Below are 24,991 nucleotides of genomic sequence, written 5' to 3'. Positions count from 1 at the left end.
TTATTTAAATATATTTTATTTCCTTAAAGTGTAAGAGTTTGAAACATCAAGGCAGACAACTGTACAAATTTAAGTAGAAACATGTAATTACATATATATAAACCTTTGGACATATAGTATATAATTTCTGTTCTGCAAAAACCTTGTATCTCCTTTTTTTCCTCCATTTCTCACTTACATATATACGTAATAATGTAAATCTGACCGTTGTTCTTTGTATTATGTCAGAATTGCATGAGGAATGGACTTATATAAATGCTTTATGGTAAATAACCAACAAAGTGCTCTGTTAGGCTAAAATATTTAAATATCACCTACACTCCAGTACTGACTGTTTGTTTCCGTACTTTTCTCCCCCCTACAGTTTGTCTCAGACGGCTACGCGTCTCACCTCTCCCAGCTGGAGTACAGCCAGCGCTCCCGTCCCGCCAAGGCGGGCAGCACCCGCATGGTCCTGCGGAAGGGCAGCTTCGGCCTGGGTGGAGGTGGCGAGTTCCTGCGCAAACGCAACCACCTGCTGCGCACCATCTCCTCCCAGCCGGCCCCCTCCGCCTCGTCCTCCGTCCCCACGGGGCGTCCGGAGAGGGCTCAGAGCCAGTCGGAGTTCGACCGGGACCGGGCGGAGCGTGCCCAGCGGAGCATGAGCATCGCCGCGGGCTGCTGGGGGCGAGCGGGGAAGCTGGAGGGCGGCGCGCTGAGCCCAAAGTAGTGTTCATGCACCGGGGCACGCACCAATCGGAGCTCAGACTGACTGCTTAGACCTCTGCGGACCCTGGGGAGGGGTATCCGATCCGTGGGGTGGGGTGGGGTTGAGGTTGGAGGGAGGGGTAAATTGTGGAAAAGAGAATCACAGAGGCGAGCCTGTGGAGCAGTTGGAACGGCGGCTTGACGCGCGAAAGACTCCACAGCTTTTTATAATGTAGCATGAGTGGCACGAGTGGCATCAGGGGGAGGAGCTTGTGTGTTTTTCCATTGACGACACTCAAAACTACTCAAATCTCATGCCTTAAAGCAGCAGCAGCAGCAGCAGCATGGCTCGGGGTCGTGGAACGCTGGCACTCGCCTCCCTCCAATCGACCATTTGATTGAATGTACTGTTTGCACCTACGCTGGATTGTTTGGGGGCGGAGCTAAAGGAATTAAGGACCCGTTCTACCAGAGGATCCGTTCTTCAGGAATGTCACAACGACTCAACGTTTTCCAAAACACACTTACACTTACTTGCTGTCCAGAAACATCGTCGTCTCCATCTGTAAATATGTGCCTCCCTCTTCCCACGTCTCCTCACGTCTCCTCACGTCTCCTCATGCTCAGGGCAGCCATGGACAGATGAGCCGGCCATGGTCACACCCAGAATCCAGTTATTAGCCTATTAGCCTTGTAGCCTGTTAGCCACACTCTATATCACCCTTCCATCCCATTACTTGACCTCTTTGCCAATTGCGAGCTCATATTTTAACCCCTGCCACCTTCCTCTGCCATCTTCCTGTTTCTCGTACCTCTTTTTGTCTCATCACCAGATCCCATCCAATCCCATCTCATCTCATCCCATCTTATCCATGCCATCCTGGAGGAGGTTCTTGCCAAAAGCCTTTGCCAAAAGCAGCATTTGGCACTGAAGGACCCGATATGGACTCAATATGGACCCAACAAGGACGGAAGTTTGAACCCCCACCATGGCGTTCATGTCGTAACGTGTGTTTTTTCTTGTTGATTAGCATGGCCTACAGGTCATCAGAGGCCTTAACTCCTCACGAACTTCTCCACCATGTATTATTGTCATTATTAATATAATTATAATTATTATTACCACACAAGAAAGAATTTCACGAGAGCGCGAATGAACGAACAAACAAACAAACAAAATGAATGAACGAACGAACGAACGCTGCTCTCAGGCCGAAACCAAGAACTCTGGTCTTTCGTTTTATTATAATTATTATTATATATATTTTTTTTGTGACACTCAATCTGTACTTGGCAACAATCCCTTTATTATATCTGGCTGCCATCTGCTTGCAATACCTCTTTGACACCACTAGTTGGAGCTGAGAACCTCCTGTAAACTCTTCGGGCACGTTTTTCGCTGGCTTTTCCATCTCACTGGTGCGCGGTACACGCCGGCGTATCGGTTTGTCTCTATGACGGTACATCGATACGCCTTCCCACAGCCAAGTAAAAAGATCCTTTATTGAGCCTCTCTGTCCTCCGAACTTTTAACTCAGTATTTCTCAGTTTTCCTGCGTATTCTCGTACGTCTCGTACGTCTCGTACACCCATTGCGAATCCCAGCGCTCAGATCAGATCAAGCGTCTGCACATTTCGGACAAAGACGAAGACGAGGAGGACCAGGACAAAGACAAAAAGGACAAGGAGAAGGACAAGGAGGAAGAGTATTAGTATGGATATGAGTTTTAACGTGTACCTATTCCTCCAGTTGGCAAACAAAATGAACAGCTGTGAATCATCTCTTACGACAACAACCCCTCTCGCACCTTCTTCTGTGAGGACTTTAATCGCGTTCACAGACACACAGATGGACAGATGGATGGAAGGATGGATGGGTAGAGGGAAGACTGGATGGAGAGATGGATGGATGGATAAAGGAAAGGAGGGATTGAGGAATGGAAGTCGGGGTGGGAAATCACAACAGAGTATAAATAGAATATATAAACAACTGGAGACACTTGATCCAAACCAATGGCCAAAAGCATTTCTTCTTCTTTTTGTTTTTTTGTTTTGTAGTTTTTCGGAAGCTGTAGTTACTCAACTGTATAACCTCATTGTAATTTTTGCACTAGTCAATAGTGGAGAACCTTGTTACCATCCTCTCATGTTGCTACATCCTGTTATCTTGTAGTGCATGATACCTGATGTTCAGTTATGGCAGGGTTTAAGTAGCGCACGTCTCAGGCGACGGGATTAACGAGAAAAAATATATAAAATTACGAGACGTAAGAAAAACGTGCCAAAAATAGGCGGAGCATAGGAAGTGAAAAAATGAAAAACATTTCACAGGCTGTTTCCAATGTTTCATTTGTATTGTACTACTGCTGAGTATTCGAGCTGGTTGTGTATATATTTTAAGAGCATATTTTATATATATACATATATATGTTTAAAAACATATATTAGTCATTAATCCTCCATTGTACATCTTATTACCTCTCTAGCATGTAGGATATGTAGTTGTATTATTATATAATAATTACAGATTGTAGTTTTTTATGTGTTTCTCTGTAAACTTTTTTTTATTATTCTCCTCCTTAATCACCCTGTTCTTCAGTATTCAGGGTAGATATACAGGATAGAAAACCACCACAGAGATACAACTCAAACAGCTAAAACAGAGCAAAAAAAAAATACAAGGAAATTTATGTTTTGTAACTTATTTTATGTATAAATTTTATATTGTTAGAAAGCCTGTAATTTCTCTTTTAAATAAAGCCACATTTGTGAGGAACATGAATTTGTGGGAGGAGCTTCTGGTTCTCCAGGTGATACAACTTTTGCTGATAGGACAAAACACTGAATTAAAAAAAATACACTACTGTAACAAAATAAAAAATAAATTTTATTATTGTATACAATTTGATATGGCACACCCCTAACTGAGATATTAAAAAATACAAGAATTTTATCAGATTAAAGTAAAATAAATGATACTGAACAGATATAATCTGTCTCTAGTAGATATATATATATATAATGGGAAACTTCAAGCTGGTGCTCCTCAAAACCAGTTTAAAGTATTATTAGGAATGAGCCCTATAACCAGCATTTCCAAACTAAAGGCCAAATTCTAAAACACAAATTTATTTTCTTGCTTATTTTTTAACTGTTTTAGCTGTACCTTGGTTTATTTATATAATATTCTAATTTTCTGAGACACTGATTTTTGGCTTTTCATTGGCTGTAATCCGTAATCATCAACAATAAAAGACTTAAAATAGATCACTCTGTGTTCAATACATCTATATAATATATGAGTTTCACATTTTCAACTCACTCACTGAAGTAAAGTCATTTTCAGTGATATTCTAATGTTTTGAGATGCAATATTATAAGATACTTTTTTTTTGCTTTAAACAGCGACAAATTGGAGCAAAGAAATAATCTAATCTACTTACTCATAAAAAATAATCTTCCTTGCTTTTTGTGCTCTGTTGTATCTGTAGGGTTCTGAATACTGAAGAACAGGGTGAACGAAGAAGAATAATAATGATAAAATATGCAGAGAAACATATATTACATACTATATTTTTACTTTTAATTATTATTATAATAGAAATACAAAGTGTCCTATATGATCATGTGAGCTGATAAGACAGTAAGGTGTTCATTGTTTCTATTATTAATAGTTTATTATAAGACTGTGTATTTATGTATATTTATGCTCTTAAAATGTAGAACAATTCAGTTTTTCAGTTCAGACTTATTGAAATATGATGTTCTGATAATAATAATAATGTTTATAAGATTTAGATTCAGGTTTCAGGTCAAACGGTAAGTCCTTTAACAGTCAGAGTCAGTGCGGAGTCCGTGCTGAGAGAGATAAATATATACGTATAGAGAAATATTGAGGTATATTGTTTTAATCACAAGCTGTAATTTTATTCTTTTTAATATTGTTGTTCTTATAATTGTTGATTTTTTTTATTATTTAACAGCATGAGAAGTTGTAGCCATATACTGTATACAGATTCTGTTTGATTATATTTTGAGAAAGACACTGGAAACCTGATCTGGATGTGCGTGATTTGATTTACTTTGATTTAATTTGATTTAATTTGATCTGTAGGTTTTAAGGGTTAAATGCTGGGAGGATTGGGATGCTGGTGATTGTAAGGAGAGAGTGGGCGTGTCTGAGTCTGTGTGGAATAAAGAACGTGTAGATATTGTAAAGATGTACATTTTACTACATAGGAAATGTATGGCTAAGAGTTATTTATGTAGAAGTTCTGTAAAGTTCAGATATTTACTGTATTCATCGCGTTATTTTAGCATCATTTCGAGCCGCTTTCTTAAGGACCAACGACGCGCTGCACACTTTTACAGTTCCTCTAAAACCAAACCACCACATGACGACACCACCGCACAGACAATCAACCAATCAATCAATCAACCAACCAATCAACCTATTGATCAGTCTCCGAAGAACACGGATCCACCTGCTCATCAAATACACACTTTACTCCTTTATACACACAATCTTCCATAAGCTGTAAGAATTCAATAAACACCCAGGAATCATTTCCATTAAATGATGAACTTCTTTTGAATGAATGAATGAATGAATGAATATAAATCATATTTTTGTTTGTTTGTTTCATTATATTTCATTAATTTAGAGAATTTTAAGAATTTCAGAATTAAGAATTTTGGCGCCGCCAGAGGGCGCTCCCGAGTGAGTCATATATTGTTGCTTTCTAAAACAAACAGCAACATCTTAATAGTTTTTTAATTGTTGGAATCAAAGTGAAAACGAGTTTATTTCAGGTCATTGTGGAGAATTTCTATTGGTCCATTCATCAAAAAAATTGTGATGCGGTGTAAGGGAAATTTTGTGTGTTCAAATAATGAAGTCAAAAATCGACAAAAATATGCAGATTTCATTTTCCAGCAGGACTTGGCACACTGCCCAAACTGCTAAAAGTACCTTGGTATTGGTCTTAAAATATAATATACTAATTTTAAAATTTTCTGAGACACTGATTTTTTGTTTTTTTATTGGCTGTAAGCTATGATCATAATCATCAACAATAAATATTCAAGTATAAAATCATTTAAAATAGAATTTTAAGAGTTTTCTCAATAAACGTCTTCTTAAAGTTAAATACAATAATACTAAATAAAGCCACTGTTGAGGTTACTAGTATGTATGTGGTTTATAATTTCAGATTTATAGTTTAAATGATCTCAGTTCTAAACTGTTTCCTTAAACATTAATGTTCTCATTTAATACTAATAATATTATTTAAATATTGCTGAATAACGACTGGGGTAAAATAAGCCATTTTCATTTTTCATGCTATTTAATTTTTTTCTGTTATTTTAAGAGTGTTACTGATTTTTTTCACATTGTATCACTGAATACAATTCATTTATTTCCATTCTGCAGGCTTAAATGGGTCACTTTCCAATTATAACAATATACAGTTAATGTCTATTGAAAACCATGTATCTCCATTTTTGCTTTGTTTTACTTTGTGTAAATAATTCTGAATGAACAAACCAATAGAATTTTTTAATAATTATTTATAATTAAACTCTTAAACACTGACTTCTATTTAATGTGACTGGTAATCATTTCTGATCTCACAGATTTGGAGATACATGTTTTTCATCCACTTTATAATATCTATATGACTCTGTATACGCTCCCCGTGGTCGAGTGTGCCATATATATCATCAGATGTGTTCATCAACAGGATGAATCTGGACATTTTTCACACCTGCTTTTTTATTTTTAAGCCAATAACAGACAGCACAATATGACAGTAACTGTATGTGAGAATGTATTCATACTGTAATATAGTAGCAGCAAACTATTTGTAGCATCATGTTTTAATGCCAAATCTCACACAATATTACTTATTATTATTATAATTAATATAAACAGATTTCACACCATATACTCTCATCACACCCTGTTTATTTGCTGCTGAGTTCATTATTATATTTCTGATTTTAGTTCTGATCGTGGTCCGTTTGTCTGTCCGGACCCTCTCTGAACTCAGCAGCAGCAGTAGAGTAGCAGAGCTGAAGTTAGACGGTGAACAGTTCCAGAACTTTCTGACCCTTTATCCCTTTATATTTCATTTTATTTTATTTTAATTGATTTATTGATTTTTTCTGACCCGGTGGTCCGAACACCGGCGCTCGGTTCTGTATTGTTGTATGTAATGTGGATTAAATGCATTTGGACAGCGATGCAGATTGTTCTGTAATTTATAAAAGGGGATCCAATCAGAATACTTCCTGCAGCCGACATGCCATACACTGACATGCCAGAAGTTATGAGACAGGAAGTAGCATTATGTCTCATGACTTTTTGGCACGTCTCATGGAATGCAGGAGACCATTGACAACCCAACCCATTATCCCCCCTCAGCCAAACTTTAGACTTGGCACCGTACAGTCAGACGAGTATCGTTTCCATGGCAACCGACAAACCCAGACCCCAGGGTTCATGCACCATTTACAAGGTGTAAAAGGTCAATTTCCAAGTTTTTCCAGCATCTTTTAGCTGTGATAAATTAATGATAAAGGTGATATCTCAAAACTGCCATTCAGCGGCATTCAATACATCACAAAACTATTCTCCACACTTCACAGCGACTATACTACTGAGAAAATAAATACTTCTGAGTAAGTAAATAGCAGGAATTTTGGATTTATTGGTGTCAGTTTTACAAAATTTAAATACCAATGTTCTTTACTGCATGTTTACCCTATTATTCATTTAATTGAGCAGTTACTGTTGAGAACATTTATAAATACATATTTATAAATAATCAAAATTATTGATTTGCTTTTTGTCACACTGCAAGAGATTTAAAGCCTTTTTTATTTTACTCTCTACAATTTTTTCTTTAAGCGAATTTATTTATTTAGATTTATTGTAGAGTAAATGTAGTTGAATTTCAAGCATTTTTTCAAGCACTTTCTCCCAAATTCCAGCACTTCCCAGGCCTGGAAAACAGAACGTTACAATTCAGGTATTTTCCAGGATTTTAAGCACCGTACGAACCCTGATTTAATAATAAATATTGATAAGTGAATGAATTCCTTTGGTAATATAGTGTAGATATAAAGGGTTTACCTGAAGGAAATGAAAGAAATGCACAGCGGAGACGAGAACAGATCCGGTCATCATGTGTTTATTCTTTACGCCAGCAATAAGTCAGATGGACATACATACATACACACACACACCCTTGCTCACACACACACTCATACATACACTCATACACACACACACACAGAGTACCATAAAGTTTTACACTGCAGCAGTTAGTTTAGTCCCGGGATCAGTGCAGTAAGATCTGGATCAATCTTTTGTCTTTTTAAAAACAGGTTTAAAATGAGATGAAATTCATATATATATATTTTTTCAGAAGATTAACAGCAGGAAACATACAGATTTAGCAAAACAAACATGGTGAACACACGGAACATGGTGTATATGGTGCGTACAAGTAAAAAATAAAAGGTACAATGGCGCAGATTTCAGAACATCCACAAATTCACAGATTCCTCGAATTACGTATCTCAGATACGACTTTATCTACAGGTACGCCCGATCCTTCACTCCAGGAATTCTCTTCCAAAATGAAGGAAACATCAGCATTAACAAAAAAAAAAACAAATAAATAAAACACTAATTGGGTTTTGCCTTTAATGCGTTACGCTCAGTCTTTATCCCTTAAACCCTAAAAACTTTTAGCTTGTAAGCCCACAAACAATCCTTAACTGTCATCATTTACATTAGTTTAATAGGCCCTAGGATGGAGCCCAGAGGGACGCCACAGGATCTGATGCATAAGCGAAACAGCTATACAATAGTTTCCGCTTTAAGACTTTTAATTAATCAACTGAATCAGAAACGTAGAGTTTAAGGGGATCTATTTCAGATTAATTAAAAGTGGGTATTTCACTAAGCAGCATTTCTCAGTGGATCAGAAATCTTAAAGAAGCACTCCACCCAGAATGACCAATATAGCCATCGCTAGGCTAAATATGCTCTATTGTATTGTCACAGGGTTCTTGCTCCATTTTAAAAGTTAAATTTAATGCATTTTATGAACTTTTTAAGATCTCAATAAATATAATTCAAGGCCCAAAATGTAGTCATAATTTCTTTAGTAGACAATAATTCATTGTATTGGATGTAATCAAAACTTATATTTGCTACCTCTTCGCTAACTCTAGTTCTCTCCCCGGTAACATAGTTAACTTGCCGCTAACATTAGTTATGTTAGCTAGCTCGCCACCAAAGTTAACTGCGCTAACCTTAGTTCTCTCCTGTTAACGTTAGTTAGCTCGTGGCTGAGGTTAGTTAGCTCTATGCTAACCTTAGTTCTCTCCCCTGTTACTATAGTTAGCTCGGGGCTGAGGTTAGCTAGCTCTATGCTAATCTTAGTTCTCTCCCCAGTAACTTCCCGCTAATGTTACTATGTGCTTTAACGCCCCTTTAACCAGTAGTTTTAGAGGAGGGACGTTTCTACTGATCCAACCTGAAACTTCTGCTTCATGAAATATCCACATCTGTGACTGAGCTCCACTGTTTAAACCATTTTATCAAGTGATTTTTAATTTTAAACAAGATTTTAATTCCTGTCCACACCCCCCTTATTGGAGGCCACACACTGTCTTATTCTTCTAGTCATCTGTCCCTCATTAACGATTCAAACAGAAACTGAAGCCTGTAGAGTTCATAAAGCGCTCAATACTGAATGTTCCTCAACGTAAAGCATGCATGTCCTCTTTTACAGCGTGTCTGTTAGGGGTGTAACGGTACAGGGGTCACAGTTCGGTGCACACAGTTTCATGGAGAATACAAAGAAACCACAGGTCACAAAAGCAGGACGTTAAGAAGTTGGATTTGCATGGTACTGTGGGAACTGTAGTGATTTAGGAGTAATGCTAACCAAGTAATGATAACTGTAGTCTTGTTTGTCCCCTCCATTCAAACCCTTGCCTCTTTCTCTGTCTTGCTGCGGCTGTGTAGAGGCTGTGAGCCATACATTCTTGTTTAACTTTCTTTATTCTTTATCTTTCACTGTTCTCTCTCTCTTTTAGATTTAAAGCGACTGAATGAAAAATACTATTTTTTATAAATAGAGAAACAGGACAAAGCTAATGAGAAAAAAGAGTCTTAATCATATCCAGCATGAGAGCACAGGAATAATAGCCAAAAAAATAAACGTATAAAACTAAATAAAAAGATCCAACACAGAATTTAGTGTTTTTTCCCTTTTCCTCCCTTCCCCCTTTTTCTTCCTTCCATCTCCTTACCTCCCTGTTCTCTCCTCCCCTTAATCTTCTTTTATTCTTCTTTCCTTCCTTTCTTTCTCATCCTCTTTACCTGTACCTCGAACGGTGAGGTCCAAATCTTAACTATACCAGTATAAAAGCACAGGAATAACAGATGAAACAACTAAACATACAAAACTAAATAAAAAAGACCCAACACAGAATTTAGTGTTTCTTCCTTATTTTTTCCCTTTTATTCCTTCCTTCTTCCTAATTCCCATTCTCTCCTCCCCTTCATCTTTCTTTATTCTTTCTTCCTTCCTTTCTTTCTTGTCCTCCCCATCTTTTTTTTTTGTGTTTCCATTACTGTACTGAACTCACTGTACCAAATCTCATGATGCAAACTGAACCCAATACTGAAGCCTCTGTACCGTTACACCCCTCTCCCCTACTCTCACACCATTCTCCCTTTATTTTGATTGAATGCCTCTTTAATAAATGAAGGAATCGGGATAAATGGGTTATAAAGCAGCTGTTTCTAATGGAGATGTTATTATTTACAGGCTGGACGGCACCGTTAGGATGAACACTGTTAGGTCTAGGAGAATGCGCGAGTGCTATCAGAGCTGGCATGTGCATGCAATCATTTAAAATGTCTCTTTACTATTCATTTCCCTTAGATAACGCAGCCTTTAAATTGTAGAGTATTATAAAAGTACTTTTAGTGTGATACTATACAATTAGGCTTCAAAATGTGCTTATTAACCCTCTTTAAACTGAGAAAAAAAGAAAAAGGAATCGTCACAACACCCACCGCAGAGTTACTGATGTATTTATAAATGGAGTAAGATGGAGTTTGAGGGTGAAAAGCTAAAAAAAAAAAGAAGTTTTTCTGTGTTTTTCTCAGTTTTCTGTTTTCAGTGTTCTCGGCGGTACTGCAGGAACAGTGCTGAGAGGGTAGGTGGCGCTGAGGAGCACGGGGGAGTTTTTTAAAGCGCTCGCGGACGCTTGGGGTTGATCTGCTTACTCGCCTGTTCCTCTTCCTGAAGAGCAGATCTGAACGACTTCACTTTATCTGTTTCACAAAACAAAAAAGACAAAAATTGATGATACAAAAATACAAACCATCTTTAACATTTAACATTTAATCTCATATCTTCAACATTTAATCTCGCTGCCATTATGATTGGGAGATTGGTTGAATGTCCGTTTGAATCCTGATCATGCAGTTTGTTTGTCATCAGCTGCCAGAGTCCTGAGAGAGCACAATTGTAGAGCTTTGCTCTCTCTGGGTGGGTACAGTAGATGGCGCTCTATCTTTCCACACATCACTCCTAGGGTGATCAGCACAAGGCTGCGTCTGTGAGCTGATGTATCAGAACTGAGTCGCTGTGCTTTCCTCCGAGCGTTAGCGCTGTGATGCTACTCGGCAATGCTACAGCATCAGCAGCAGCTCAAAAAGAGGCGGAGTCTGACTTTACATGTATCGGAGGAGGTGTGTGCTAGTCTTCTTAACCCTCCTGGTGTTGCAGCATCACTAGTGACGGGGGATATACATCTACTGAGCAACAGCTAAATGGGTGGGACAATTGACCAGATAAATTGGGGAGAAAATGGGAAAAATGATGAAAACAAATTACAAAAAGGTGTAAAAAAGTGTTATTTTAGTTAATCACAACTTTTGGAAGCTTAAAAAAGGTATGGAAGGGTTTAAAGGTGTTTACCGATTCCTTTTGCTTGATTTTACAATTACAGAACTGATCTGAATCCTCTCTAACTGGGTTTAAGGGCTTCAGTCTACGTAACCGTCTATGATAATAATACATACAAACCCTTTGTAACAGAGATTTTTTTATCTTTTTTTTTAAAGATAAAATTAATTAAAAGAAAATAAAGCCATATTGTTTCCCTAAACTGCCTTAAGTAAAGTCAACTAAAGTAGTGCTGTATATATTAATTTATTATATTAATTTACCTCTGAGTTCTGTTAACACCTCGATCTTCTGATCCAGGATCTGCTCCAGCTGTGTTGCGTACGATTCCACATCATAATCCACCTCCTCCGTCATCTCTATCAGAACTTTCTCATCCTCCAGCCAGCGTATAGACTCCTGCAGCACAACAACACAACAGTGTATAGAGTATAGTGGTGTAATTTAACCCTGTGCTGTTCCACACATGCACCTGAGGAACCCTGTACCTGAAACACGGCTCTGTGATCCTCCAGAACCTGCTCCTCCATCTCCACCAGCGCAGACACCGCCTCATGGAAGGTGAAGAGCTGAGGAGAAACCTCCTCCTCCTAAACACACAGATACAGATACCAAAAAACACCATTAATCCGATTAGTACAGATAAATAAAACCATGTAGAACCAAATCATCTTTAACTGCTGATATAACGGTGCTCATTGCTATCTTACACCCCGTCAACAGTCCATTTTTACGCAAGTTTAGGAATAAATCTACACTGATGGGCGTCTGCAGGAAGTGAGGTGAGTTCAGGCGAAAAACAAAATACAGGTGCGCCACTGACTGATTAAAACCCTGACAACAGTCAACAGTAAGACGTTCATTGCTATAGGTGCTCGTTAAACACACACACACACACACACGAACATGCTGCAGAGCACAAACCCTACTTTTAACTCAACAATAAACAGAATAAAATAACATTTCTATTCCCTTAAAGTAAAAGAGAGAGTAAGCTTCTCTCTTACGTTCTGTTCACAGAGGAGTTTGAGGTCGTCCCTCTGAGGAGAGCTGCCCACCCCCCACTGCGCCTCCAACACGTCCAGCTGGGTCATCTGGTGCCCTCCTGTTCTGCCATCCATCATCACACTGGGGTCTACAGTCAGCTCCTTCACCCTGAACACACACACACACACACACAGTCTCAACTTTTACACTATTAAAGAAAACTGACAGTGTGTTAATAATACGAGTCATGCACAGGGGACTAATTTACATTAGGGATGCACTGAAACGAAAACATAAAGGCCTGATAATAAAACACAGTAGATTTTTTTATTTATTTATGAACTTGTTATTTCAGTGTAACTAATATTTTTGGTTGCTGAATAATTTCAGTGCATCCCTAATTCATAACACACTGTGTGTGTGTGTGTGTGTTTGTGCACAGGATGACAATGACATGTCCACATTAGCTTATATATATTTAAGACACAAGCATTAGAACAAAATCAAGCTGCCAAACAGAAAATAATAAGTGTTAAAACATGCTTAAAACTTGGATATGCAGGACTGTGACACTCTTGAGTGGTGAGAGCAAAGGATAAAAAACATATAAAAACATACATAAAACAACCAAAATCATCATGAGGGAATGGAAGCAACCTATAACAAATAAAATGTGTAAAAATTGAATAAAATTAAAGCAATAAATGAAGAAAGTGATGGGTCACGTGTGGAGCGTGAGGAAGCGAGCGTGAGGAAGCGAGCGTGAGGTGAGAGGGGAGACCTGCTGGGTGAGGAAGCAAAGTCATCGTACTCGAAGGTGGGAGACAGCTCGGCCCGGCCGCCGCCCCCCTGAGAGAAGGGGATGTCTGAGGGACTGATCCCAAACTCCTTCACTCTGATACGGTCAGATCAGATCACAGCCAGGGGGGAGAGGGAAAGGGGGGGGAGAGAGAGGAGTGATGAGCAGAAGAGTACAGACTGTTCCTGAAAAGCTCAACATTAGCATTAGCATTAGCAACAGTAGCATTTACAAAAGAGTACAGAACCAACAGTTTGAATTCTTTCTTACAGTACCATCTTTAATAAACATGTAGGAGTGCTGTTGAGTTACACACAAATCAGTTACTCCTAGTAGTGATTTCTGGAGCTTCAGCTTCAACCTACAACCTAGTGTAGAGCTACAGGATCTACAGGCCCAGCTGTAGCAACATCTGTGGGTAAATGTGCTGCAGGATCCATAAAGAACATACTGTAGAACCTCCAAACCCAACCCTCTCAATCTTATATCATCTTATATCCAGAATAGAGGAGCCAACAGAGTCTAAACTAAACTAGAGCCTGTTTTTTGCACCAGGAGTAAAGCAGCATAAAGTTATCCAAAAGCAGTGTGTAAGACTGGTGGAGGAGAAGAACATGATGCCAAGATGCATGAAAAAAAAACTGTGATTAAAAACCACCAGGTTTATTCCACCAAATATTTGGAACTGCTGCTGATGCAGCAATTGTGCCCCTGCTTGTTTGTAAATGTGAACTGATCTATTGCATTGATTGATTGATTGATTGATTTATATCAGACTATACATATACTGATGTGTTTTACACTTCCAAAGATCTGAAGCACATGGTCCAATCTCACTGTGTCTAGTTTCCCAAAAGCATATTATCATTAAGAACATTTTAAAATAGAGAGAGAGAGAGAGAGAGAGAGAGAGAGAGAGACTTTATTTCACATTAATTTACCCACAGAAATATGATGTATTTTTGTGCATTTCTGAAGCACTGATTCTAAAACTCACCTGTTGGCGTATCTCAGAGTGTTTAATGTGTTCTCACAGGAAGCCATGCCGGGAGAGATAGTGGCGATCTGCAGACAGATTTACATTATTAATGATTATCTGATCATCATTAACCCTTTCCTGTAAATCAGACCCATCGCTATGTGCTGAAAACTGCAACAGACTAATACTGAGCATTACATTTTAATTATTCTATTTATATGTGAGTTATTTTTATATATTTATATATTAGTTTTCATTATAGAAATGTTCTATTAAGACTACACTACGCTTGTCTTCTCTCTTGTTTTGTCTCTTGTCCTGTCTCGTCTTTTGTTTTGTCTTTTCTCTTGATTTGTCTCGTCTTTTGTTTTGTTCTGTCTCTTGTTTTGTCTTGTCTTATCTCTAGTCGTGTGTCTTGATTTGTCTCTCGTCCCTTGTTTTGTCTTGTTTCTTGTATTGTCTTGTCTCTTGTCTTAACTCTTGTTCTGTTTCGTGGTCTGTCTCTTGTCTCATGTTTTGTCTCGTCTTTTCTCTTGTCTCTAATCTTATCTTATTCAGATCCAGTCCTACAGGCCGTGTCCTGTAGGTGTTTCTCACCATGCAGGTTCTGGAGTTCTCTCCGATGAAGGAGTCCCGCAGGACCTGGGTGAGTTTACTGGCTCTGAAGGGGGTGTGAGGTTTATTGCGGCCCAGCGCTCTGATGCACTCCTGCAGGGACAGAAACAGAAAATCAGACAGACAGAATCTGAGCGAGGGGACGAGGGGGACGGGGTGATGAAGAAGGGGGACAGACTGACCTTCAGAGCCAGTAAACTCTTATTGATCTCGGCTCCCTCCAGGCGGGTCTGGCGGTCGGCGCTGGACGTGTCGGCCCCTCTCTCGTTGCCGGCGAGGTCGATCAGGGAGAACTTTCCGTGCATCTTTCCTCTTCTCCGCAGAATAATCTGGAACACGGCGTGGCTGCGTGAGGAGTGAGCGTTCGCCGACGTCTGTCCTGATGTCCTGCAGGAGAGAGAGGACAGAACTGAACAAACTGAGAGAAGAAACGAAGAATTTAACTTCCTTTCTGTAGGAAAATGAATACGTAGTTCTACCTAAAATGTTATATAGTAAATATTCTGCTTTTCACATCTCAGTCAGTTTTATGAGGTAGAATCACCTGGAGTTCAGACTTTCAGTTAACAGCTGTGCTGAACTCATCAAGAGTTAATTGCTTGAATTTCTTGTCTCTTAATGTAAAGGTTTGAGAGCATCAGTTAAAGTAAAGTAGTGAAGAGGTAGAGTTACAGGTATACAGTGAATAGTGAATATTTGAGTAATGTTCGAATCCAGGTTATGAGAAGCAACAACTACTCAACTAAATAAAGAAAAAACAAAATACTTTAAGAAAAAATGGAGGTCAGTCAATTTAAAACATTTCAAGAACTTTATAAGCAACTTTAAGAGCAAACGCTATAATGATGAAACTGGCACTCATCAGGAATGCCACAGGAAAGGAAGAAAGGGTAATCTGTAGTACAGTTTTAGTACAGTAATCTACAGTAATAATTTACCTGCAGCTGTTTCCCATCTCTATGAGTTTGAGGACGTCCTCAGTGCACTTCACCTCGCGCTCCTGCAGCCCCACAACCTGAACCTGCTGCTTCCCGTCCTCCAGAACTCGCAGCTTCGCCTTCCTGTTCAGCAGATCAAACACCTGCACACACACACACACACACGCACACACACGGGTCACATGGTCACGTTACGTACCTGTGTATATATAGTATCTCCAGCTTCAGTTAATAACATTAATGATCAAATCTAATAATATAATATTAAGACGGAATATAAGCTGGTTACTTGCCTTCCCGCTGTAAATTTCAAAGAATGTAGAATACACCTGCAGGTCTAACTTCTTGTAGTTTGGTTTCTTTAACATTAGAAAAACGTCTCGAGCTACAAAGATAGAATTAGATTAGAGATTAGAGACTTTTTTTATTATTTGCAAAGGAAATTATTAATTTGAAATGTTGTTTCATAATGCAATCAAATCGCAAACAGAGACTGTTGTGAGGAGCTCATTGCTATCTTAAACCTCACCACTAATGACCACCATTTTCACACCTTGCATCTGCGACAGAGCTTCTGAATATATATATATATCTGATGATACACTGATGGGCGTGGAGGTCTGGTTATGAAATGAGGTGTGTTCAGGTACATTTCTGGAGTTTTGCTTGTTTATCTTGGTAAGAGAAAACACAGGAGCTCCACTGACTGATTAAAACCCTGACAACAGTCAATAGTCAGACGTTCATTGCTAATTTTTGCACCAGGTGTAAAGGCATAAAGTTATGCAAAAGCAGTGTGTAAGACTGGTGGAGAAGAACATGATGCCAAGATGCATGAAAAAACTATGATTAAAAACCACCAGGATTATTCCACCAAATATTGATTCCTGAACTTTTAAAATTTTATGAATATGAACTAAAAGCTTTAAAAGCTCTGCATCTTTTTTGTTATTTCAGCCATTTGTCATTTTTTGCAAATAAATGCTTTAATTGACAATATTTTTATTTGGAATTTGGGAGAAATATTGTCTGTAGTTTATAGAATAAAACAGCAATGTTCATTTTACTCAAACATAAACCTATAAATAGTAAAATCAGAGAAACTGATTCAGGAACTGAAGTGATCTCTTCATTTTTTCTAAACTTAAGGCTCCGTACACACCTGCTAATGCGTAGATTCCTTTAGAGCAGTCTTGATTTTTCCCTGAAAAATCCCCACCCATCGTCTGGAACACAGAGAAAAACGTATAGTATTAATAATCACTATATGAAATGTGATTATTAAGTGTTATAATCATACGTACATGTGTTTTTCCGCTCCCTGTTTGTCCATAAGCGAAGCACGTGGCCATCCCCCTCTCAAAGATGGTCTCTACCAGAGGTCGAGCGGTGAACCTGAAACATCCAGATAAACTCTTATACTCTTACAGACCCTGCAGATGTTTTATAGATGTTTTATATCTACAGCTGTTTCTGTGATTAAATCATTTAATAAACTCTCACCTGTAAACCATTTCGTTTGTGGTGGTGTCATCAAAAGCGTAATCGAAGCGAAACGTCTGATTCTCTAAGTATCTGGTTAAATCCACTTTCTGTTTGGGTTCGTGCACCATCACCACGTCTTTACTGGGGATGGTGATGACGTCCAGGTCCTTGGTGGAGAGCTCTGAGACAGAGATATACACTGGATTATTATGGAGTCTTTTACAAATCAGCTCACAGAGAATTCACTAGAGCCGCATAATGCACCATTTCAGTGCACGATACGATAGGGGTGGGAGAAAACATTGATACTGCGATATATCGTATAATTTTCATTAAAAGTAGATATTTTTACTGAAGCACAGGCACTCTAAACTCCCTAAGCCCCGCCCTACAATTAGACTTACTAAAGGTACTGCTTCATTACTCCACATGGTGGCGCTATAATCTAAATGAATAGGGTTAATAAACCTGCGGTGAACAATATTTATTGTTAAATCGCGTAAATCCGACACTAATAAATCGATAATTCCTGGTATTTGATTAATATTTAGGAGTATTTTATTCTCTTCAGTAACACATATCGTCGCTGTCCTATGAAAAACACTTATCTCCATTTTTGTCAATTTTTAGTTTACTACATAATTTAAACAAATAAACTGTCCCTCACACTGTGCCAAAATTTCTTGATAAACAGACCAATAGAAACACTTTAAAATGAGCTGAAATAAACTCTTTTTACATTGACTTCCATTGAAAGTTTACAAGGTTTTTTCTCTCTCCTGTAAAGTTGCTGTTTTGGAGATAAGTGTTTTTCATTGGACAGCGACGATATGCTGTAAATTATCGTAGAAAATTATTATGTGAAGGAAACATAAATATATCATAGATATTTGCCCAATATCAATTAGTTTACTAGTTTACAGACCGTGTTCAATATCTATTTTTTAAATGATTATTTTATAATTACTTCTTTGTTTAAAGAGCAAGACATCGCACATTTAAGTTATTTAATGCTGAAAAAAGTGACAAAATAAATGGAAAAATTACTTTTCTGTTTTTTCCCCAATATATAATGCAGCTGTACACAACTGTTCTATTATAATGTAATTTCTAAAACGTGTACGTAACTGTAGTAAAAACACATTCATTAATTTTACCTTTTTTGTTTAGAGGTCGTGCCCTGACACACACACATATTCTGTGCTCTTCAATCTGGAAAAAAAAAGGAAAAAAATAAATAAATAAAAGCTAAATGTTATACAGTCTGTCAACAACCAAGCCCCCTGTTCTTTAATGATAAATTACATATATATATATATATATATATATATATATATATATGTACCAGATCAGCTGTTGTCAGTGGCCTGTAGTCGAGGCTGGCTCTGAAGTCCCGGATCATACACATAATTTCATAATTTGGGGTTGTGGCATCGACCTCCTATAAAAAAAAAAATGCATATATTATACATTACAGACACGGAAAGATCAGAACATTTAGAACATGTTTTTGAGTACATCAGTCTGCTATAAGGTGCAAGGTGGTGGTGATACAGGGTTTTATACACTTTTTAACCAATAAATTCCCATGATTTTTTCATGACCATACTATTTTTAAAATATCAGTGCAAACAAGGACAATAAAACCAAAAACCAACTAAAACTATAATTAAAATTGATTTTAGGAGGTCTAAAATGAATCAATCTTTAACAATCATTGTGTAGGGCTAAAATACTGAATTATTTGTTAGCTCAAACTAGATTTTGTAGATTTGTAGAGCACATTTCCATGACTTTTTTCAAACCTTTCTGGGTATTTTTATTTTTCCAAAACTTATCCAGGCCTGAAAATTCCATGACTTTTCCAGGTTTTTCATGGCCGTACAAACACTGGTGATAGAAGCAGTTTCAAGGTAAAATTACTAAATAATGATGCTTTATTTTAAAGGACAGTAGTTTAAAAAAATACTGGCTAATACAGTGGGTGTCAGTATCAGTCCCCCAAAGAGGACTATAAAAGATTTGAGTGTTGTGTGCGTCTGGCATTGCTGTAGTAAAAATTCTGTGCCAAGATAGCAATGAACTGTAGTGTAAATTTAATTAAAGCTAATAGGACTAAATGATAAAACATACAGAATGCAATATAACAAACACATGAAATGTCTGTGTCTGGTACCTGTGCTCTCTTCTCCCTGAGCTCCTGCTGCTGCAGGCGCCTCCTCTCCCGCTTCTCCTGCAGCTTCTCCACCTCCTTCACACAGTTCGACTTCCTGCGAGCTGCACACACACAGCAGCACCGTCAACACCACAGATATATTCAACACAATATAATATATCTTACACCTTCTTATTCAACGTTTTTATTGCTTCCCTACATAGTAAATGAATAGAGAAGTGACTTAAAAACAGTGTTAAGCAAACTCTTGCTCTTCCTTTTTTCTGGGGCGGCCCTGATGAGTGCCTGTTTCATCTTTCTTTTCTTTACTTAGTTCAGTTGTTCTTGTTTCTCATAATCTGGATTAGAACATTACTCAAATATTCACTATTCACTGTATACCTGTAACTCTACCTCTTCACTACTTTACTTTAACTGATGCTCTCAAACACTTTATTAAGAGACAAGAAATTCAAGTAATTAACTCTTGATGAGTTCAGCACAGCTGTTAACTGAAAGCCTGAATTCCAGGTGACTCTACCTCATAAAACTGACTGAGAAAATCCAGCCAAGAATTTAAGTAAGAGATGCTATTTAAAAAATGTAAAATATAAAGCATATTTGTTTGGATGAATTCAGGATTAATCTACAATGCAGAAACACTGGAACACAGCTTAAATGTAAGGTCCACACTTTAGATTGGAACTCTAGGTGCTCTAAATCATTAAAGTAGCCTACTCCACTAGGGGGCGCAGTACTGAGTGCCCTGGAACAATGGTGACGAGAGGGCGCATCTCTGAGGCGTCTAAAAACAGCTCTAAAAGCCTCTTCTGTTTGTCTGTATGTACGCCGGCTTTGTTCAGGTCTCTGACGGCTCTCCACTCCGCTGCTCTGAGTCTGTTGGGCGACTGATCTACTCAATCAGTCAAGAGATCCTTTAGCTTAAAACAGCTCCTAGATTCAGTACGTAAAGAAACGGAGGGGGAGTAAGATCAGGGAAAGACAGTACAGAGTGCAGTACGCTGCAAGAGTGAGCAGTCACAATAATTACACTAAAGACTTAATAATACAAAATATATGGACATTACCTCAGTATTACCTTTTATGTTTTACTTCATGATATTTAAAAAATAATTATATTTCAATTCCATAGTTAAAAGTTTACAGCACTTTAAAAAGTGGTGATTACATTATTATTTTGTGATATTATCTTTATTTCATGGTTATTAAATGGTCTTAAAATGACAGTAATATCACAATGAGTGATACGTCTGGTACGGATTCCTCCCTCAGACGAAGTCTGCTGGCTGATCCTACTGTATACTGCCTGAGGGTCTCATCCAGCAGAACGAAAATGGCGTTTCTTCAACTAAAGATCAAATGGACAAGTGAGGGGTGGAGCCAGGGTGGTTCTATGCAGGTTTCCTTATTGTGACATCACAATAAGGGAGGAGCTTCCAAACTGCTCATAGAAGTAAATGATTCCTGACACCAACAAACTCTTTCAGCTGCTTCACAGAAAACAGATGGAAGGATTTTTTGGTGTTTATAGTGTTTATAAGAGCAGAGAGATACAAAAGTAAAACTGCAAAAGCATGCAAAAAGTGAGTTTTGTATAATATGTCTCCATTATACTACATTATTTTTTCCTAAATGTTTAACTTTTTCTATTTTTAAATAAGGGAAATAAAAGTAATTCACCTGAAGTGTTTGTAAATCTCAGATAAGATTCAGAAAAGACACTGAAATATAATTTGTGATGAAGATATCATATACAGCTCTGGAAAAAAATAAGTTTCTTTTATTTTAACCAAATTGAAAACCTCTGGAATATAATCAAGAGGAAGATGGATGATCACAAGCCATCAAACCACCAAACTGAACTGCTTGAATTTTTTCACCAGGAGTAAAGCAGCATAAAGTTATCCAAAAGCAGTGTGTAAGACTGGTGGAGAAACTGGTGTAGAAATTTGGGAGAAATGCTGATGTATTCCAGTTCTGTACTGTTCTGTGTGCAGGTTCTGGTATTGTATAAACTGTATGTATTTTATGTTGGGTGCAGGTTTAATAAGAGCAGGCTGTTGGGTTCTGGTACCGTTCTGCTGCTGCTGGAGGGTCTGGTGCTGGATGGGGGGAGGAGGAGCCGGGGCGGGGGGAGCCGGTTCTGGCTGCTGGCTGGGCCGGGCCCTCGTCGTACCTATAACTAACCAAACACACAAAATAATACAAATCTACAATTATGACGAGTCAACAACACAAACATTTAAACTGCTGTGAGCATTAGCGTTTAGCCGCTTATGCTAATGCTGCTGCTGCACCCAGCCTTAGTGGAAATCTGCAAATCTAAGCTTACTATAAATATATAGTGTCGCATAATACTCCTTATAATCTGATGCACCTTATAGTTTGAAAAATACAGGTAATACCCAAAAGCCACTATTAAAAAAAAAACAATAAATCAATATAATATTAAAATAAAAATAAACTTACAGGGTCAGCTGGGACAATTTTAATAAAATGCATTACCTCTGTTGTCCCTCGCAGGCGCTTCATTCTTGGTTGGTGCTACTGTGCGACGATTCTGGATAAAATAAAAGATATATATTAAATTGAAAAATTATTATAATCTACTGTTCAGACACTGTCTTAAAAAAGTAAAGAGTAGTAATTAATTTCCTTTGCAATAAAGTATATTAGGACGTATTAATATATCTTAATATTTTAGTAAATGCAGTACAAGCCGAGCTCAAACCTTATTGGTGGGAATCTTGTTTACTTTCATAGAACTGGACAAGGCAGGAGGAGGAGTTTCTGGACTTTGTGGGATCTCCTCATCCGGTGCAAGATCTGTATTTAGAGCAAAAATGCTCTCCAAGTCAATCTGTTCCAGTAAAACAGAGCAGAACACAGGCGGGTTAATAAAATGAGCAGGATTTAGGATCAGGACTGTGTTTTAGAAAGAAACTGATAATATAAAACATTATCAATATATAGGGATTAAAAAACAATATATTGCAATTGTCGCAATAATTACATCATCGACTTATCGTACAATATATGTTCTTGACCTCAGTAATATGTGATAATGGTGATATGGTCTATATTGTATTTATTTGTATGTCGTGCTAAATCACCAGTCATTGGTTTAATAACACACAGTGTGCACAGACTGCAGTAGGTGAAGGATAAAGTATATATTTTCCAAACTGTGATTAATTACAATATAAAAACATTTAAACCTTTACTGAATAAATAAATAAATGTTTAATTCACTAATCCTTCAATAAACTTAAGTTTCAGCCATTGTAACAGTTAATTACACCCAGCAGTTTCTGTGATGCTGTGTTCAACATCATATGCCATCAGAAAAACAGGTAAATTCATGGTAAAATCACAAGTTTACCTCTTTCCCCTTGGTGTCTCCATTCTCTATCCACTCCACCGTCACACTTTCATTATCTTCATTAAGCGAGGTGACCATAGCCTGGTGTATTCGCCCTGTAACCAGACGAGACATTGGAATAAAAACAAAAAACAAAAAATATTAATTCCAAACTTTTGAATGGTAGTGACTCTTATGGGTTTACCAGTGCACTATAATATATTTATAAACACATGGTATTCACTTTAGTTTTAATCAGATTTTTATCCAAAACTACAACTACAACTGTACAACTAGTACAACCCTGCAGTCTAGTTGGTGGGGTTTAAACTCAACACTAACTTAACCACTTCTGACACCAATCTTTACATCTAAACTAATAATTTAAAATTGATACAGTTTTTTAAAAAACAGTACAGTATTGCAAAACAAAATATTGCGAAACTTTGATATATCAATATATATATATATATATATATATATATATATATATATATATATATATATATATATATATATATCCTTATTTTGGAATTAAGACATACTGTAGCTAGTTAGATATAGAGACAGCAGTTGTTATAGGTGTGGTAGAGCTGTGTGCTGTCTAATGATGATAATATTTAGTGTAAATATTATATTTCTATACTGTTATTATGAATATTAATGTGGGGGTAAGAGCCAGGGCAGGGTGATGCTGTGCTACAGATGATGCTGCTGCTTCTTCCTGCATCACCTCCATCCTGAACACTGTCCAGCTTATTCAAGGGCGGACACACACACACACACACACACACAGATATATATAAATACACACTTACACATTTACACATGAACAATAGGTCATTTCTCAGTGAAATCCCTATTATAAATGAATAGTACTGGATAAAATAGGATGATTATTATTATTAATATAATGATGAGCTGTGGCTGCAGCTGATGGGCGTTTTCAGCAGCAGTGGCGGCGGCGGCGGCTATGCTAGCGGGTTAGCGGTGCTGCAGCAGAGGCAGGGCAGCGGATTAAAGCTATAATAATAGTAATAATAATAAAAATATAATAACCCAGGCGCGGCCCAGGCTCTTCTCTATAACCCCGCCCCGCTGGCATCAGCAGCCGCGGCCCGGGCTCCTCTCCGCGGCTCGGTGTAGCTCCGCTAGCGCGCTAACAGAGCAGCGGCTCCCCCCGCCGAGGCCGCAGTTACCGGGCAACAAAAGCTGCTGCTGCTGCCGGAGCCGCTCCCCGCTCCTCCCCGCGCTACCCCGCTCCTCTTCCCGCTAAACACTCACCGTCGCTCCGCTTGATCTCCACGTAAATACCGATGAGGATCTTCCCGAATATGCCCGCCATGCTGCATGTGGAGCCGGGCTGCGAGAGCGGGGCTGGCGCTGTTTCGGGGCCGGATGAGGGGCTGAGTTACTGGGCGCAGCAGCAGCAGCGCAGACCGGGCTGTGCGGAGAGAGGGAGAAAAAGAAAAAGAGAGAGAGAGAGAGAGAGAGAGAGAGAGAGAGAGAGAGAGAGAGAGAGAGAGAGAGAGAGAGAGAGAGATGGATGGGAGAAGAGGGAGAGAGAGAGACAGCTAAGGAAAAAGGGAGAACAGAAAAGAGAGAGACAGCTAAGGAAAAAGAGAGATATAGAAAAGAGAGGGGTATCTAAGGAGAAAAAAATAATAAAAGAGAGAGATTAAATTAGTTAAAGAGAGACAGGGAAGAGATAAAGATAGATAAGGAGAGAGAGAGAGATAAAGATAGAGAGAGATAGTTGAAGAGAGAGAGAGAGCTGTGGAGAGAAAGAGAATAAGAGAGAGAAAGATTGCTAAAAAACGAGAGAGAAATAGATAATAATTAATGTATAATTAACTTTTTTGTTTATGTATATTTCAATTGTTTATGTATACATTTATGTTAACTGATTGTTGTTAATTGTTGTTTTTTTAACTAATGAATGAATTGTCATGCTAATAAAG

At 38.1% G+C, this 24,991-nt stretch overlaps 2 protein-coding genes across 10 annotated transcripts in view; one reads left to right on the top strand and one right to left on the bottom strand.

Annotated features, from left to right (window-relative positions):
• Positions 1 to 5,264, top strand: part of LOC103035112 (membrane-associated phosphatidylinositol transfer protein 2) — a 72,415-nt gene extending 67,151 nt beyond the window's left edge. For all 6 annotated transcript variants that reach the window (XM_049468541.1, XM_022680798.2, XM_049468538.1 and 3 more), the window contains one exon: positions 365 to 5,264. In XM_049468541.1, the coding sequence (XP_049324498.1) occupies positions 365 to 709 (345 nt within the window). In that variant the 3' untranslated portion in view covers positions 710 to 5,264. The remainder of the gene's footprint in view (positions 1 to 364) is intronic.
• Positions 5,265 to 7,867: 2,603 nt separating this feature from the next.
• On the bottom strand, positions 7,868 to 24,505 carry LOC103035435 (kinesin-like protein KIF2A). 4 transcript variants are annotated; one of them, XM_022680795.2, is made up of 21 exons: positions 24,315 to 24,505; positions 23,052 to 23,146; positions 22,401 to 22,529; positions 22,175 to 22,229; positions 21,744 to 21,851; positions 19,670 to 19,770; positions 18,839 to 18,934; positions 18,651 to 18,705; positions 17,512 to 17,674; positions 17,313 to 17,403; positions 17,171 to 17,234; positions 16,302 to 16,393; positions 16,009 to 16,151; positions 15,253 to 15,457; positions 15,053 to 15,163; positions 14,474 to 14,541; positions 13,459 to 13,572; positions 12,698 to 12,845; positions 12,179 to 12,280; positions 11,954 to 12,089; positions 7,868 to 11,053 (listed from the first exon to the last, which is right to left on the bottom strand). In XM_022680795.2, the coding sequence occupies exons 1-21, from the start codon at positions 24,373 to 24,375 to the stop codon at positions 10,968 to 10,970; spliced, it is 2,223 nt and encodes a 740-aa protein (XP_022536516.2). In that variant the 5' UTR covers positions 24,376 to 24,505; the 3' UTR covers positions 7,868 to 10,967. The 4 variants fall into 4 exon arrangements, with proteins under 4 accessions (XP_022536516.2, XP_022536517.2, XP_049324849.1 ...); XM_022680796.2 differs by having other exon boundaries at positions 13,489 to 13,572; XM_049468892.1 differs by lacking the exon at positions 24,315 to 24,505 and adding an exon at positions 24,090 to 24,172.
• Positions 24,506 to 24,991: the final 486 nt, after the last annotated feature.

This window comes from Astyanax mexicanus, chromosome 20 (genome assembly GCF_023375975.1).
Source record: "Astyanax mexicanus isolate ESR-SI-001 chromosome 20, AstMex3_surface, whole genome shotgun sequence".
NCBI classification, from domain to species: domain Eukaryota; kingdom Metazoa; phylum Chordata; class Actinopteri; order Characiformes; family Acestrorhamphidae; genus Astyanax; species Astyanax mexicanus.
The sequence above is the reverse complement of the archived record's forward strand: the minus strand, read 5'-3'. Positions and strand labels throughout refer to the sequence as shown.

Excerpts from the sequence above, each read along its gene's own strand:
- LOC103035435 (XM_022680795.2), bottom strand. The coding sequence starts at position 24,375 with ATGGCGGGCATATTCGGGAAGATCCTCATCGGTATTTACGTGGAGATC. Across the intron at positions 18,935-19,669 it reads TCAGGGAGAAGAGAGCACAG|GAGGTCGATGCCACAACCCC; the intron begins GTACCAGACACA and ends TTTTTTTTATAG. Across the intron at positions 15,164-15,252 it reads AGAGTTTACTGGCTCTGAAG|GAGTGCATCAGAGCGCTGGG; the intron begins GTCAGTCTGTCC and ends CTGTCCCTGCAG.